This window comes from Leuciscus leuciscus, assembly GCF_965113295.1.
Source record: "Leuciscus leuciscus genome assembly, chromosome: 1".
Classification (NCBI taxonomy): Eukaryota; Metazoa; Chordata; class Actinopteri; order Cypriniformes; family Leuciscidae; genus Leuciscus; species Leuciscus leuciscus.
This window is the reverse complement of record NC_138725.1, coordinates 69,334,577-69,352,594: the sequence shown is the minus strand read 5'-3', so window position 1 is coordinate 69,352,594 and position 18,018 is coordinate 69,334,577. Positions and strand designations below refer to the sequence as shown.

Below are 18,018 nucleotides of genomic sequence, written 5' to 3'. Positions count from 1 at the left end.
AGAGAGACAACAGCATCCAGAGTCAAACCACTATGTCCCAACATGACACCAGACCCCTGAATGCCAACAAAGACTGACAGATCAAGTGCATCGGATGAGGAGGGAAACACTCAGACAGCAGCCCAACCAGTTCAACTGATCGATGGTCCAAGAAGAAGGACTTCATCCTTTACTAAGTGGGCACAGGTGATGCGTTTTTAAATGATCACTACAGAGACCGCTTCAGATTTCATTGATTGGCCATATTAATTGTATTTTGATTATTCACTGGTCCAGCAGCAGTTCTCTATATTCTCTGAAGCTGACACTCTCTATTTGCTTTCTTTCAATAGACATTAGTCCAGATGTAAGCATAAATAAAAAAAGTGTTTGCATGACTCAATAATTAACTACAACTGACACTGAACTTAGCATAGTGAGGGACTACTACTGCATTAACCAACTAGGGGTAAATGCATAATTAGATAATTGATGATGTTGTCCATGTTGAACAGAGAGCTTTTGGGCTCTGCTTTATAAGCTTGAGTGATACTGAGCTCTCTATCAGGAAAAAAAGAGGACATAATGGGCCCTATTTTAACGATCTGAAACGCAAGTGTCAAGCGCAAAGCGCAAGTAACTTTGTGGGCGGGTCTCGGCGCTGTTGCTATTTTCCCGGCGGGATAAATGACTCTTGCGCCAGGCGCAAATCTAAAATGGGTTGGTCTGAAGTAGCTTCATTATTCATAGGTGTGGTTTGGGCGTAATGTGAAATAAACCAATCAGAGCGTCATCTCACATTCCCTTTAAGAGCAGAGGCGCTTTTTCCTCAGCGGATTGCTATTGTAACGGCGGATAGTTAATAGTTATGTTTTTTAGGTTTAGAAATAAAAATGGTAACTACATAAATTACAAACACATGCTATCACAAATGCTGTCATTATCAGGGATTTCAGGATGTTAATGACGTACGACTCTCATTTACTGGGGAATATCCGATTTGTCTGCTTACATGGCACACGCAAATGCACGTATCCGATTCATATCCGATTTATTACCACATATGAATGAGCCCTGAATCCGATCTGAGAAAATCGGAATCCATGCGTTTTTTTCCTGCTTACACATTCACCGGTCATATCCGATCTGTGCCACATGAGAGGAAAAAATCGGAATTGGGTCACTTGAACCATGCAGTGTAAATGGGGCCAAAGTGATGCCAAAATGAATGAGAGTCAATAGGCTTGTTCGACTTCATGCAGCTCTGCGCAGACCGATCGGCGGCTGACTTGAAGCAGTGCATGCCGGTTAGAAATTTTGTCCGACTTTATACAGCGCCGACGCCATGTGACTGTGACGTATGCCATCAAAGTATCGTGAGAGCGATTCACTCTGCACTGGGCTGCACTGGGCTGATGACGACACAGCTGTTCCACGATTGGCCGGATTCACCGCATGACAACGATCACGTGTGTTTCGTGTTTATTCGAACACCTTTAGTTCCTCTAAAGCTCACAAATCAGTTTTTTATAACAGTAAACACTCTTTTCATGTCGTTGCGATGTTATATTGTGTCATGTTTATCAAATTAAAACTGATTAAAAAACGAATAGACTCCACTTCATTGATAGTAGCTTATGTTGAACTTTATTCTTGTTCAAACAGACGCTGTAAGAAGCCATACATAAAGTAGGCCTATTGAATGAAAATGTCTCTGAAACATCTGTGTATTATTTGGCAAATATTACATTTATTTCACTTCAGCTGTGGTAAAGTACTTGAACACCACGTGAGCGGTCACTACGGGAATCAGAAAGTGTCCGACTTCACGTCTCCGTTTGCAGCTCCTCCCCGCCTGCACGCGGCTACTCTCGCCGATCGGTTACATCCAGCCGCAGCCGATGTCGAACACACCTATATGGATGCTAACAGCAGGTGATGGTCCGCTAGCCAATGGCGGCGCCCGGGGAAGCTTCAAAATAATATGAAACCCTGCCCCTCTGGCCGCCACCTACTGGTGGTTTACTTTCATGTTTAAAAGTATCATTCTTTCCAACGTTTCTTATTTGTATATTCAAAAATATTTAAAACGATCTCATATTCATAACATTATTTAATACAGTTGTACATTTTCAGTGTAAATTATTTAATTTGATCAGCCCTTCCTAGGGTAACAACAGCCCTATATTATCTTATTAGGCTATTCCAATTTAATCTATTAATAAAATTTAAAACTAAAGATGAAGCATACATTGAATAAGATTTGGGGGGTGGGGGGTATGCCCTTTAAAGGTGCAGATATGACAATATGCAGATTTAAATATATCAGAGCTGATTGAACACAGATGAGGATATTTCTTCAGAATAAATTATATTTACAGCACACACACACCAAAAACATTCCGGACAAGCAACTTTTTTACTCGTACAAGTGAATGACAGATTTACTTGTCCAGAGGACAAGCACATGAAAAGGCTTAATGTCGAGCCCTGAGTGAGTCGGAGTTGATAGCAATGACAAAGTGCCAAGGTTATTATTCACCTTATTAGGGCTAAGGGCTATGGTTAGGATAACTCAAGGGCTAGGGTTAAGATAAGGACAACTGAAACTCAACTCGACACTACAAAAAAAAAAACATAATTGACAATGACAATACTTAATGATAACAATTAAACATTAGTGTACCTAATATGTATGATGGGTGTGACAGTGTCACACTTATACCTTATAGTAAGTAGTAAGTAGTGCTTGCCCACCCCCACACACCCCAAAAAAAGGGCTGCTGCTTGATGTCGTGTTGGTAGTAAAAAATATTGTGGAGGTGGTAAAAAAAGGTAGTAAATTCATCTCTATGATTCCTGCATATACCCTAGGTATCGGTACTTGTCTCTGGTACTGTTTTCATTACATGCAAAACACTGTATATGTTATGAATCTTACACGAAATTCACCTTCATCACAGTGTAACTGATGGTAATGGAAAAACGTGTATCAATGCAACCTGTTTTTAGCTTTGCCTTATAAATATAGCTCGTTACCTATAAATATAGCTTGTTACCGAATCAAACAAAATATATTTTAAACTTTACCAGTATCGATATGCTAGCTTGATAGTGAGTACTAAAAGCCATCTTATTTGTTTATATTTATAGTGATGAAGTTAGGTATTTTATTACATGTGATTCTGACATGATGTCACTGCATGCACTGCGCTCCTTCCTCTCCACTCGTCTCAGGTAAATAAATGCGTCGCGCGTTCATGTGTTTTGGGGGCGTGGCTTTGGAAGGAGCTCAGAAGGGAGGGGGTGGAGTGAATGGAAATAATTAGCTGTGTTTACAACAGTCGTGAGAGGTCTACAGACACTCGATTTTTATACTCTCTTTTTCAGAGTGCTTACATTTTAATTATGTATTGGTATATGAAGACAGTTTAAACAAATTTGGAATGTTTATTTTTTTAGAAAAATTCTACCTACCCTGCCTTTAACTCCAGCCAAACGGAGAATAATCGTATCATGTGACCCATTGCTTCAGGATATTATCATGCTCCGTAACACAAACGCTTGACCCACTTGACACACAAGATGGCGCCGTAAGGAGTTCCGGGAGAAATGTGACGTCATCGTAAATCTATCTATACTAAAGGCCAATTTATACTTCTGCGTCGAGGGTACGCCGTAGTGTACGTCGTAGGCTACGCACGTAGGCGACGCCGTCGTGAGCATTTATACTTCTGCGAATGTCTGTGTTGATGTGCAGTTACACCGCCGAAACGCTAGTTGGCGCGGGTGGGTTTTAATGTTCCAGTTCCACTGTGTTTACATTCCTCGCGGCTATTTTGAGTTTAGGTTTCTACGAGCAATGGCGACTGAAGGAGTCATACAGATGGCTGTATTTCCGCACTTCTTCAAGCAATCTCTCAGTCACTTGGTCTTTTTCCATGGCTCTTCACTGATCTTCGGAATTTAAAAATGGCGGGCGGGCGATGCAGAGTGTAGGAGGAAACGCGATGCTATCCAGCCGACCAATCACAGATCTTGCGGTCCGCGTCGCCGCGACGCGTAGTTACATTTTTGAGGAGGTGCGCGTCAGGGTACGGCGAAGGGTACGACGTATGGTACACGTCAATGCGTATGCTACGCCGCACCTTCTACGCGCACCCGACGCAGAAGTATAAATTGGCCTTAACTTCTATACTCTTTGGTTGTCCGTCAGCCTCTCACCATCGGAGGATTGTTGTTGTCATCAAGATGGAGTTCGGGGGAAAGTGTCGGTGTTGGTGATGCGTTTGTCAACACATTGGCGCGCTCTGCTAACTCATTTTACCCACTTATGCTACATATTCAGTTTGATGTGAAAATGTGAATGTAGAGGTGACGTTATCCATTCTTACTGTTTTTTATTTTATATAAGCATCTTTTGTCATACGACGTCATGTCATTTAGTTGTAATCTTTAATAAATACACCGTTCTGATTTCACACATTTGATCTGAATTGCTTGGAAACACAACGTCATAAAAACGAGCCAGACAATACTTTTTTTCCCCGCACACGTTTACTGGGTATAAATGGCAAAACATGAAGTGCTGCATGCATTTATTTGAGGGAAGTAGACCCACCATTCCCTTCACAGACACAAGCTGGGACAAATTCATTAAATCAGTGTTTCTGTGTAAAGACCTTGAGTGCAGAGAAAGTATTATTGCAGAAGAGGCAGTACAGGCATGCAAATTACAAAGCCATGAACCTACAAACCAGTTAGTCAAACCAGCTAACACTGGCTACCACAGGGAGTGCTACAGCCATTTCACAAATATCACGAAGATAAAACGAGCACAAAAGGAGAGGAGAGAAGGCAGTATTAGTTGAAGAAACTGCAAAGGAAGGTTAGTATTATATGGTATAGACAGGCGGTGCAGTATAAGACATACAGTGCAGTGTAGACAGTAATATAAATTAAATATAAATGTGCAATGTATTAGCAGTAGCCTTATAAGAGCAGAATAGATATGGATATGCAGTATGAACAACATATGTGCAGTGTAGTAGCAGTAACAGTATAAGAGTAGTACAAATAATATATAGATAATATACAGTGTATTAACAGTTATATAATAAAAATACCCTGCAAAAATATACCCTTCCAATTATGGCATCATTAACATCAACAAGGCCGGACACCTGAACGCTGTGAAACTGGTCTAGTTTCAAAAAAAAAATTCAAGTAAGAAGAGCGCCATCTAGTGGCTTCAACATGTATTAATTTGTGTCATGTCCTATAACCGCCTATAGGCGGCCTATAGCTTTTTTATTTATTTACTTGATTTATTCCCATTCGGAAAGATTTTTTTTTATTACTACGCAACCACTGAATGGAACAACACAAATTATATATCATTTTAAAGCTTAGGATCTCAGCTTTTTAATGCATCTAATTACATTTATTAACTCCTAACGAGTGCTGAGTAATCCCTCTAAAACCGAGTGTACCGCCAGCAGGCGCCACCTAGCTGCGAAAATATTCTTTACCATATTTAAAAAAAATCTTGCCTTGATTAACACAAAGTTGATGTCATTTGAAAGCTTAGAGTCTGAACTTTCCAGTGAATGTATCCACTTTGAAAAACTCTTAAGTATTGCTGAGTTATTTGCTGATAAATAGAATTTCTTTTTTTCATAATCTATAAAATAATGTACTGCAATGTGTCAAAAACGTCTCTGGTTACTTACGTAACCTATGTTCTCTGAATAGGGAACGAGACGCTGCGGATAGCGCAGTGGGATATTCTCCGAATGTGCCGATAGTCTGAAGCCCTATAGAATCACGCCAATTCATTGGCTGATGGCGCCCGCGCAGTCTGGCTCCGCCCCGACGCTCTTACGTCGCATCATTACATATTCGCGTGCGCCATCTGCTCCTCAGATTTCTCTGCCGAAAAGAAAACTGTCAGCAGCGCGAGGAGCTTGGCAGCTAACGCAGCGTCTCGTTCCCTATTCAGAGAACATAGGTTACGTAAGTAACCAGAGACGTTCTCTTTCATAGGTTCACTCAACGCTGCGGATAGCGCAGTGGGAACGGACTACCAAACTCGCCAAGCTAGAGCGCTTTCCATGACTGGTACATAAATGAGACAACGACCAAGATGAGTTCAAACAGAAAGAACCTGGGAACCCGGGGTCATGTCAAGATCCAAATTATAGAACCTTACAAAAGTGTGCGGAGAGGACCAGCCTGCCGCAACACAAATGTCCTCCAAAAGTGCTCCTCTAAAAAGAGCTTGAGAAGATGCCACACTTCTGGTGGAATGTGCTCTAATGCTAAGAGGTGAAGGCAAGCCACGCACCTCGTAAGCCAACGAGATAGCTTCTGTGACCCAGTGAGAAATCCTCTGCTTTGATGCAGCAAGCCCACGGCGGCCAGCACCGAAGCAAACCAGAAGCTGGTTAGATTTCCTCCAACCGCCTGAGCGGTCTACATATATCTTAAGAGAACGAACTGGGCAGAGCAAGTTAGGCTTCCTATCTTCCTCAGAAGAAAATGGAGGAGGGTGGAAAGCGTTAAGGTTAACCACCTGCGAGCGGAAAGTTGTGGAAAGAACTTTGGGGACATACCCTGGCCTCGGCCTCAAGGAAACCTTGACCAAGCCAGGAGCAAAGTCCAAGCAAGACTCGCTAACAGAAAGAGCTTGTAAGTCTCCTACCCGCTTTAATGAGGACAAGGCCAACAAAAGAGAAACCTTGAGAGTCAGAATCCGCTCCGGAGCTGACTCCAAGGGCTCAAAGGGGGCCTTCGTCAAACCCTCTAGGACAATAGAAAGGTCCCATGAGGGAACTCTAGGGGAGCGAGCCGGTTTCAGGCGCTTAACCCCACGCATGAAGGCCGAAACTAACCTTAGTTTCCCCAGGGGAATCTCGTCCGATTCCCTATGTGCTGCAATAGCTGCGACATAAACTCTGAGAGTGGTAGCAGCTGCTCCAGAAGCAAACTTCTCCTGCAGGAATTCCAGTACTGAACCAACAGGGCAGTTAACCGGGCTCCTATCATGTGCTAAGCACCATGTCTCAAAAACCTTCCATTTGGAAGAATATAGCCTCCTCGTAGAAGGGGCTCTAGCACTCGCAATGGTCTCCTGAACGTCAGTTGGGAGATCAGAACTTAATGCTAACGGCCTCTGATCGGCCAAACATACAGCTTCCATATGTCTGGGCGAGGATGCCATATCCTGCCCTGCAGTTGGGACAGCAGGTCTTCCCTGACCGGGATCTTCCAGGGGGAAGATTCCAGCAGAGGAATTAGCTCTGAAAACCATGGCTGAGACGGCCAGAACGGAGCTACCAGGAGGAGGCGGACTCCGCTCTCTCTCACTCTGGCCAAGACCGCCTGGATCAGTTTGATGGGCGGGAAGGCATAGAGTTTCTGCGTTGGCCAAGGGTGAGCAAACGCATCTATCCCTAATGGAGCCGGGGGACTCAGGGAGAACCAAAGCGGGCATTGGGACGACTCTTGACATGCAAAGAGGTCCACTTCCGCTTCTCCGAAAACCTCCCATATCAGGGCCACCGTCTGGCGGTTCAACATCCATTCTCCCGATCTGAGTTTCTGCCTCGATAGAAAATCTGCTGCGAGGTTCAGAACCCCTGGGACATGAACTGCTCTCAGAGACAGGAATCTGCTCTGAGACCACAGGAGAAGGTGACGCGCATGCCTGTCTAGGGTGCGCGACCGAGAACCCCCCTGCCGGTTCACATGAGACACCACTGCCATGTTGTCTGTTCTGACAATTACATGGTGTCCTTCCAGAAGAGGGAGAAAATGATGCAGAGCCAGAAAAACGGCTCTTAACTCCAGGCAGTTTATGTGCCAAGAGAGAGTCTCGCCAGTCCAGACCCCACACGCTGGTCTGCCCTCGAAAACCGCTCCCCAGCCGGTGAGAGAGGCATCCGTCGTAATCATTTGACGACGAAATACCGTACCCATGCTGACCCCTTTCCGAAGAAAAAGAGGGTCCCGCCAAACTGACAGGGCTCGAAAGCAACTGCGCGATACCTTCAGTAGACGAAGGGTTGGCCCGGAGGGCCGAACCCCTGAGAGCTTCATCCACCACATGAAGGGTCTCATGTGGAGCAGGCCCAGCGGTAGCACAGAGGAGGCCGCAGCCATTAGGCCCAGCATCCTGCGGCAAGTGCCCACAGACACATGATGGCCTAGCGAAAAACGGGCCAAGCATGTCGTCAGACTGGAAATCCGTGCAGGAGCCAAGCGGGCCTGCATGAGAACGGAATCCATGTTCACCCCCAAGAAAATGGTGCTTTGAGCCGGAGCAAGAACACTCTTCTCCGAGTTCAACCTCAAACCGAGAGACTGGATATGACTCAGGACGATGTCGCTGTGGTGGGTCACTAGTTCCCTGGACTGGGCTAAAATGAGCCAATCGTCCAGGTAATTTAGAATACGGATGCCCTGGAGCCGCAATGGGGCCAGAGCTGCATCCATACACTTCGTGAATGTCCTCGGGGCCAGAGCGAGGCCGAAGGGAAGGACCCTGTACTGGAACGCTCTTTCTCCAAAGGCGAACCTGAGGAACTGCCTGTGTCGCCGTACAACCTGGATGTGAAAGTAAGCATCCTTTAGGTCTACTGTCACGAACCAATCCCCTGGCCGAATCTGAGATATGATAGCTTTCAGCGTCAACATCTTGAATTTCCCTTTGTAAAGGGCGAAGTTCAGTCGGCGGAGGTCCAGGATGGGACGCAAACCGCCGCCCTTCTTCGGGACCAGGAAATAACGGCTGTAAAAGCCCCGTTCGGTTTCTCCTGAAGGAACCTCCTCTATTGCTCCTTTGAGAAGGAGGGATGAAATTTCCTGCTGAAGTACAGAAGCCTGAGTGGCGCTGTCCACTACAGTAGGAAAGACCCCGTTGAAACGGGGGATTGCGGCAAAACTGAAGAGTGTAGCCGAACCGAACTGTGCGGAGAACCCAAGACGATACCCCTGGTAAGCGCTCCCATTCTTGAAAGAAATGTGAAAGAGGAAGAGGGATGTTGTAATGCAGACGACATACCTGAGTGAGGGTGCCGTGTTGACGTTCGTGGGGTAGAGAAGTTGACTGTGCAGGAGAGCCCTTGGCGTCCTGGCACGTGATGGGAGGCATCGATGCTGGGGTCATGGTGACCAGGTCTGCCTGCTCCGGAGGAGAACAAAAAGTGCCTCCGAGGATGCGACCGGCAGTTATAGAGAGTGTCGGGGGTGAGGGGAGAAAGCAAAAAGCGTCTCCTTCCTCCCGTGCCGGGCTGAGTAGAGATGGTGAAAAATGGCCTGCACTTCGAGACACTCTGAGTGGCGAAGGTGACAGGGCAAGGAAAGGAGAGCTGGGAGGTGGGCAGAAACGCTTGCGCGGTCTGTCCCAACCTTGAGGAAGCAGAGGAGCTCTCCTTTTTCCGACCGGAGGGTCAGGAACGGCTCTGGGCCGCCGGAGCGGTCGGTTTGTCGGACCGCTTCAACTGGAGGCGCTTGTGAGGCCGTTGACGGGGAAATGGGCGACCGCGGGCTCCCCAAACCTGTGTAGGTGGGGGATGCACCGGTTCGCTCCTCCTGGAAGAAAACTCCGGTCTATAAGAGGGACGTTCTCTGGGTCGAACAGGGGAGGGAGCAGAAGGTTCCCTAACCCTCCTGGGCATGAACTGTCTGAACGCGGCCGATTGGGATTTGGAGGAGCGGAATTTCTCAACCACTGTGTTGACCGCCTCACCAAACAACCCCGTTTGAGAAATGGGGGCGTCCAAGAGGAAAACCTTCTCCTTGTCACGGATCTCCGTGAGATTAAGCCACAAGTGGCGTTCCACCGCAACGGAACCAGCCATAGAGCGACCTATGGCGCGTGCAGTATGTTTGGTGGCTCTTAAGGCTAAATCCGTAGCCTTACGAAGCTCCTTGACCGCTTCGGGGGTCACGCCGTCGCCCTCGTCCATTTCCTTCAGGACGTCCGCTTGGTAGGCCTGAAGAATGGCCATAGTGTGCAGGGTCATGCCTGCCTGCCCAGCCGCCATGTAGGATTTCCCAATGAGAGAGGAAGTAGTCCTACATGCTTTAGAGGGGAGGAGGGGGCGCGACTTCCAGGACGGCGCAGACGACGGAGCAAGATGGTCGGCTAAAGTCTCCTCAATCGCCGGAATGGCGGAATAGCCCTGTTCCACAGAACCTACTAGGTTGGTGAAATCAGCAGCTGCCGCATTAGTGAGGCGCGCAGAGAAAGGCTGCTTCCAGGATCTGGAAATCTCGTGATGCAGATCACTGAAAAATGGCAGCTTTCTCCGTTGAGGCCTAGAATTAGGGCCACTGAGAAGTCTCTCGTCGAGTTTCGACGACTGAGATTCGCGGGGCTCGTCGGGCCAATCAATAGCGAGCTTCTCCGTAGCGCGCGAAAGTACGTCAACGAGCTCCGCGTAGGCCGCAGTAGGCTGCGCTTCCTGGCCGCTCGGCGGGATAACCTCGTCGGTGAGAGGAGGCCCGAAATCCTCGGAGTCGGAAGCCTCGGTAAAAAGTACATCCTCCAGCCCGAAAGAAACCGCGTCGCGTGCTCCCGGGCTGGGGCGCAAATAATCGTGCGAAAATTCGACTGGCATGCCTCGCGCGTGCCGAGGGAGGGAGAGAAAGAGCGGGGCTCGTCTGCTCGAACTCCACATCCTCAAGCTCTACATCCGAACCCCAAGTCGCGGATCCTCGAGCGGCCTCGGGAGCGCGACAGGGGGAGACGAATGATTCCCTCTCAAAAACCGCGAGCCGCGATTTGAGGGTTCTGAGCAACAAATTTTCACAGAATTTGCATTTAGACGATCCTATGACTGCCTCGCGCGCATGTGAAAAACCCAAACATTTAACACACTTACTGTGTGGGTCGTCGTCAGCGATGTAACGAGCACATGGCGGAGTACAGCGTCGGTATTCCATGGCAACTTCACCGTAAGGAGAAACAGAGTTCCGCTTGAACAGTCGCAGAAGCGCCGAGAATAATCCAGAAGTCGTATTTATTTTATTTTTTTTATTTTTTTTTGAGCTCAGAAAAATCACGAGCGAAGGGCAAACGTGACCGCTTCGTTCTGAAGGCAGAGAAATCTGAGGAGCAGATGGCGCACGCGAATATGTAATGATGCGACGTAAGAGCGTCGGGGCGGAGCCAGACTACGCGGGCGCCATCAGCCAATGAATTGGCGTGATTCTATAGGGCTTCAGACAATCGGCACATTCGGAGAATATCCCACTGCGCTATCCGCAGCGTTGAGTGAACCTATGAAAGAGAACATCATACAGCTCATGAAACATTCTCAGATAATTGAAAATGGCACTTCATTTTTTACAGCATATTATTACAATTAAAATTAGCCCAAAATTAACATAATCTATTGCTTTTATGACAAGATATTCTTCATGGAGAAAAAATTGCCCATGAGGGGGTGTCAAAGACTGTACAAAAAGGCTGTCTCTTTTCCAAATGCTGTAACTTTTGATTCCTTTATCCAAAAATTATTATTATTTTATCCAGATGCAGCTAACATGTAGGGGGACTTCACTAAAAAAGAATTTTCCTCCTACCTTATTTCCTTCCTGAGTTATTCCATGACAAATAAGAAAGATATGCAAAATCATAATAAAAATTATATGTATATATTGTCTTTTATCCGCTGTTTCTTGGCAGGACAATGTCCAAATGTAATGTAATTTATATTTTCCAAAAATTTAAAAAGAGTTCTTTCAAACGATACCTAACTTTTGACTCTCCTTGCTATAGTTTTGGAGTTATTATGATTATATAATTTTTATATAGTTTGGGGCAAAATTTGCTGTTTCAGTCTTACCAGTTAATTTCTCTGTCTGTGTGTGTGTGGGTGTGTGTGTGGGGGGGAGGGTGTCTTATTTGATGTTTTAGAGTGTCACCCCTTCATTGCTGTACACTTTTTTTCAGCACAGTGGCTGATCTGTAGCTTGTACCACCAAAAGTTTCTCTGAGTTTTCCTATTTTTTCGTATTTCCCATTCATTTCCTATGTCGCCCGTTTTCGGGCGGGAGGAAGCTAAGTGTGACTTTTTTTTTTACGAGCCTTTAACATATCAGAATCATCTCCTTGATTTTTTTGTGTGTTCATATAGGTAATACAACAAAAGTCACCAAGATTCACCCCCATCCGATGAAGCAAAAAAATTAAACAATTCGAAACGAAACATTATATGTTCTGCAAAAACAGAGCAACTGAATGTGGATCGGAAGCCCTTCTGCCGGCGGAGTTCTCCCACCTTTAAAAGGTTTTTCCGATGTAAATTCGGGACTTCACGCGTTCCTTATCCTTGTCCCTCTTCTTTGCAATTTGTTCATCGGAAATGTCGTGTTTCGGCCATAATTCAAACTTCCCTCTTCATGCTTCTCTCTCCTCCACACACCCACTTCATGTGCACGCGCACTAACCCCCTAAACCCCACACTCAAATACTTCTTGTCGGTGATTGGCTGGAGCACTGTTTGTTGTGTTTCGTGGTGCGGGTGAGCCCAGTTTCTTTTTGTTGCCGTTTGTGGAGCCTGTGGTGTCTACAGAGACCGTGTTTTTTTACAGTGTGTTCAGGGGACAGGCAGCTAGCGGATAGTGAGGAGATGTTTGCTGTATGTGACAAAAAAATGTTTGGCCTAAAAAACGCGTGGCATCGCTTACAGCACCTTTAATATGTATCTCTTTTATTTAGATCGGAGGAAAAAGCCATCTTTGATGGCGTGTTCATCGCGAATGATGATGACGTTGCAAAATTCGTGGACTATGTCCATACCTCAACCAGTCATGTAAACTTGCACAACTTCACTATATTTACCTATAAAACACCACGTCCTACAGAGTACTTTGTTTGAACAAGTTTGGACTGTTCATCTTCCAAGTTTTAGGTCTCTGGAAGAGGTGTCTGTGGAGGGCAATGGTCAGCGGCGCGTGAAACGTCTCAGAAGTCCTCAGGAAAAACAGACGAGGAGGGCCTGGAACTCGCTGTATGTCGTCATGGGGTTCTCACCGTCATGGGGTATGTCGTCATGTCGTCATATGTTCAGGGGGGAGATTTTTGCCTACCCCCTGTACCTACAAAAGCAAATGGCCTGTAAGCCAGTTACATTTTTTGCAATGGATGTGGCATGCAAATACTGGCCTTACCTCCAGAGAGTGACAGAGAAATGCCCTGAGCTTCAGGATCTCCTCACCATGAGGCCATTTCTTTCTGTTTTTCATGCCAAAGCTCATGATTTCAAATGTGAGGTAAGAAAAAATGATTGTCCATGACATTTTCTTTCCCTGAAATCTTATCAAATTATAGACCCATTTCAAATCTTCCATTTATGTCTAAAATATTAGAAACTGGGCTCTTTCTTGCAACAAAATGATATCTATGAAAAGTTTCAGTCTGGATTCAGACCGCATCATAGCACTGAAACTGCGCTCGTTAAAATCACAAATGATTTACTTTTAGCTTCTGACCAAGGCTGTATCTCAATACTAGTTTTACTTGATCTTAGTGCTGCGTTCGATACTATAGATCACACATTACTCTTAGATCGACTACAAAATTATACTGGTGTTCAAGGACAAGCACTAAGCTGGTTCAAATCATACCTATCTGACCGCTACCATTTTGTCTATTTAAATGGAGAAAAATCGATCATAACTCCAGTAAACTATGGAGTGCCGCAGGGATCTGTATTAGGCCCTCTGTTATTTTCAATATATATGATGCCACTTGGAAATATTATAAGGAAACATGGAATTAGTTTCCATTGTTATGCTGATGACACTCAAATATATATTTCATCACGGCCGGATGAAAACGCTAAATTTTCCAAATTGACAGAGTGTGTTAAAGATATAAAAGATTGGATGACGCGTCATTTTCTTTTATTAAATCCAGACAAGACAGAGGTAATACTTATCGGTTCAAAAAACCGCCCACAAAACCTCGCACAATACAACTTTAACATCATAGGATGTCCTGTTACTTTATCCGCTACAGTAAAAGACCTGGGTGTTATACTCGATTGCAACCTGTCTTTTGAAAATCATATTTCATATGTTACAAAAACAGCCTTTTTCCAACTTAGAAACATTGCTAAGCTACGTAATATGCTATCAGTTTCTGATGCAGAAAAGTTAGTTCATGCATTCATGACCTCGAGACTGGATTACTGTAATGCTTTATTAGCTGGTTGTCCTGCATCCTCAATAAACAAGCTACAGTTAGTCCAAAATGCCGCCGCTAGAGTTCTTACGAGATCAAGAAAATATGATCATATAACACCGATTTTATCATCACTGCATTGGTTACCTATAAAGCTCCGTATTAATTATAAGATATTGCTACTGACTTATAAAGCCCTAAACGGCTTAGCTCCAGTCTATTTAACGGATCTTCTATCACCCTATAATCCATCGCGCTCTTTAAGATCACTAAATTCAAGGCTTTTGGTCATACCTAGGATATCCAGAACCACCAAAGGAGGGAGAGCATTTTCACATTTGGCTCCAAAACTCTGGAATAGTCTTCCTGATACTGTTCGTTGCTCAGACTCGCTCTCCCAGTTTAAAACTAGATTAAAGTCGCATCTTTTCAGCCAGGCATTCATATAATCCTACAGTTCAAACTACAATCCGGCCTCTAGCTCATAAATGCCAGAGGAGAACTGGCCCCCGACTGAGCCTGGGTTCTCCCAAGGTTTTTTTTTCTCCATTAGGTCACCTGATGGAGTTTTAGGACACCATTAGGTCACTTGATGGAGTTTTTTGGTTCCTTGCCACTGTTGCCTTTGGCTTGCTCAGTTGGGGATATTTTGGGGATATTTAATTTAATTTTATCAATCAATAAATTCCTCTTGAAACAAACTTTGTTGTATTATTTTAATGTAATACTGTGAAGCTGCTTTGATACAATCTGTATTGTGAAAAGCGCTATACAAATAAACTTGACTTGACTTGACATCAGAGTACCATTCACCTACTGTCCTGCCATAGTGCTCTATGCCATTTGACTACTGTCCTGCGCCACTGTTTCATGCTATTTCTTCACTATCCTGTGCTATTTACCTAACCCTTTCATCATGGGACAGTAATCAAATGGCACAAGACAGCAGATTAATAGTTCCATAGTACTGTAAGTTATTATCTCTGAAAAGTTTGTGATTCAAGTCTGCACAGTTTCTTCTCCTACTGCTACTGGAAAGAAAGGTGATAATCTCATATTTTTTATTTTTGCAGGACGCATAGACATGCTGACGATCATGGCCATGCGCTGGAACCAACAAAAGTTTGACAACTTGGCTTCTACCCTTGCCCGCCGACATCGGAAGGTAAAGACACCAGTTTTCCCTTATGCAAAATGCATAGCGATATTGTAAAATAAAATATTAAATGTTCATACCATATATATTGATAGTCCAAGTACATACGAATATACTGTATATTTAATTAGTGTTGTATGTGGTTTTCTAATAGTGAAGGTACTTCACAATCCTTATCAACAATTATTGTCAAAGTTGTAGGCGTTTCCCTCATTGTCATTTATGTTTGAAGGCCAAAATAGCCCTGCAATGCCAGTTGCATAACCTGGAGGCCATGAAAACGGTAATGGACATCTCAGACAGTCAACTGGAGAGGTGGATCTTTGATGTCAATGAGTGGGCAGAAGGTAGGATATACTGTTTTATACTGTTTGATATGGTGCTTGATGTATCACTTCTGACTAAGCTTGGCTGCAATTCCAAAGAGGCTCATTGTAATCGTAGTCAAAGAGCACATACTCTGATTGCTGATGACGTGTGGACAAGATTATCCCCATGGGGACAATAAAGAACCGAACTATACTCAAACTTAGCTACAAGTGTAGCCTCTCAGTTACAGAGAAATATGAAAAGATTGTTGAGGCTTTATTTTGCTCATACACCAAAAATATTTTTTCATGGAATCAAGAAGCATATTTCTTATCTCTTCATTTCTTCCTCTCAGCAACAACATCCCCAAATGATGCTGATGTTGCCGCTGTTGCCAGCCCAATAGAGGAGCTGGTGGCAAGTGTTAAGAGGAGGTCCCAGCGTCTTTATAAGGACAGTGACGGATGCAAAGGACGTGCCCGAATCCGCCGAAAGATCAGGGAGGAAAAAAAAATCGTAAATTCTGTAGTGGAGAAGTATAACACCTTGGTTCCTAATGCAGAAAAACTGACATTGGACACCATTCTATCTGACGAGATTGTTTGGCCATGGCAGCTTACACACGGTGGTATGTACACAATTCCGTTGACTTTGTGCAATAGTCACATAGTAGGACAAAATCTGTCATGCCTCGATTGTAACCCCAGAAAATATTGAAATACTAATCTTAATTACAACCGACTTATGTTTCATCTATGTATTTCAGACTCTGTAGATCTAAGGACAAAGAGGAAGGCGTTCGACATTGTGATGGCAGTAAGGAGACTTGAGGAGGAGAAGAGGATTCTTATTGCAGAGATGAACAAGCATTGGAAGTCTCTTTGCACCCGTGCAGACACCCTGAAGCAGATGTCATCCCAGCTTTCTAATGTGACATCAGGTATGTATTTGTCATACTTGGCATACATTACAATGTTTCTGATTAATAAAGGCTCAATGTGTTTTAACATGTAAGGTGAGACGTGGGGCCTGCTTCAAGATGGTATCCGAGGTCTACAGAGCTTGACGATGAAGAACAAGGAAGCAAGCAACAGCCTTGCAAAGCATGCAAAGAAATGTTATGTTCAAGTTCTGACTGAAACCGAAATTAACTTCGATAGTGATTCTGAGGAGTACCATACCAGCAGTGACTCTGAGCAAGACTAAACATGGCCAGAGTCCTTTTTTATGCGGTTGTGTGCTGGGGAGGCAGCATTAAGAAGAGGGCCGCTGGGACAGGTTGGTAAGGAAAGCTGGCTCTGTGTTTGGCATGGAGCTGAGGTTAATCATTTAACAAACTGAGGATAATTTGCAGTAGCAGTCTTCTGTCATGCTCAAAAACGAGGAGGTCATTTGTCCCCAGGGCAAACCAGCAACTCAATGTCACAGAAAAGGTTAGGGGAGAAATGGACTTTTCAGCATGAGTCTCACCCTGCGCCAACCATCACATCACTTTGTCTATTGTCTAGTATCCACTATCCATTTCACTGTCTTACAGGCTACATTAGCCCCTCTACACATTCTGGGCTGTGGTCCCAACATTTACCCCTTGTATAATCTTTTTTTTTTTTTTTTTGAAATATATTTAAGTTTCTGTTGTTCTATTTATTTGATCTTCTTTGTATTGTTTTTGTTAAGCAATACTATTACACTCTTTTTTTCCATAGTCATATTAAACATGCACAGCTTTGCACTGATTAAATCCCTGCAATGTTTACTTTTGCACTACCACCACTGCAAATCACTCCATAGCTGCCCATCATGTATCACAGGGTCAGTCCCTACCAGGCCTTTGTAATCACTCGACATGCTCTTCACTTTTTGCATTTGTGATTTTTGTTATGTGTCTGAGCTATGTGTGTTGTTTTTGTATAAGCTAATAAATGCCTAAAATGTGGTGTGTCGTCTTAAGTACAGTGTTTATACTAGGGGGAAGAAGACATTTCATCATGACAGTTTCCTCCATCTCCTAGATACATCTTACATGGATACACAGATAACATTTATTCATGAGATCATATGGTTTATATGTATTTCTTTAATGTTATTATTTCTGTCTTATTGCCAGGGAAGCTGGATTGCTTTGTTTATTGATATTTTTAAAACTATAATGCTACATCTATCAACATTTATTTAGATGTTATCATGGTATTCATTACATTATTTTAATTATGTCATTTCAGTATTATTATTGATGAAACATTACAGTATGCTGTCAGACAGAACACTACAATGTGGGCTGAGCGGGTCACATATGAATCCCATATCCCTCAATGCAGGTCAGGGGGTCTTTAACGCCAGTATAGCTTCAATGTACACATTTAATCAGTGGTTTTGT

General features: G+C 44.2%; 1 protein-coding gene across 1 annotated transcript; it reads left to right on the top strand.

The window, feature by feature from the left end:
• Nucleotides 1–12,297: 12,297 nt before the first annotated feature.
• Nucleotides 12,298–17,224, top strand: LOC309513423 (uncharacterized protein). The gene is made up of 7 exons (XM_082189215.1): nt 12,298–12,803; nt 12,897–13,033; nt 15,250–15,341; nt 15,565–15,679; nt 15,997–16,269; nt 16,408–16,581; nt 16,657–17,224. The coding sequence occupies exons 1-7, from the start codon at nt 12,691–12,693 to the stop codon at nt 16,845–16,847; spliced, it is 1,095 nt and encodes a 364-aa protein (XP_082045341.1). The 5' UTR covers nt 12,298–12,690; the 3' UTR covers nt 16,848–17,224.
• The last annotated feature ends 794 nt before the right edge of the window (nt 17,225–18,018 follow it).

Coding starts and splice junctions, on each gene's coding strand:
- LOC309513423 (XM_082189215.1), top strand. CDS start 12,691: ATGTATCTCTTTTATTTAGATCGGAGGAAAAAGCCATCTTTGATGGCG. Junction 15,342..15,564: donor TTGCCCGCCGACATCGGAAG/GTAAAGACACCA, acceptor TTATGTTTGAAG/GCCAAAATAGCCCTGCAATG. Junction 16,270..16,407: donor ATGGCAGCTTACACACGGTG/GTATGTACACAA, acceptor TATGTATTTCAG/ACTCTGTAGATCTAAGGACA.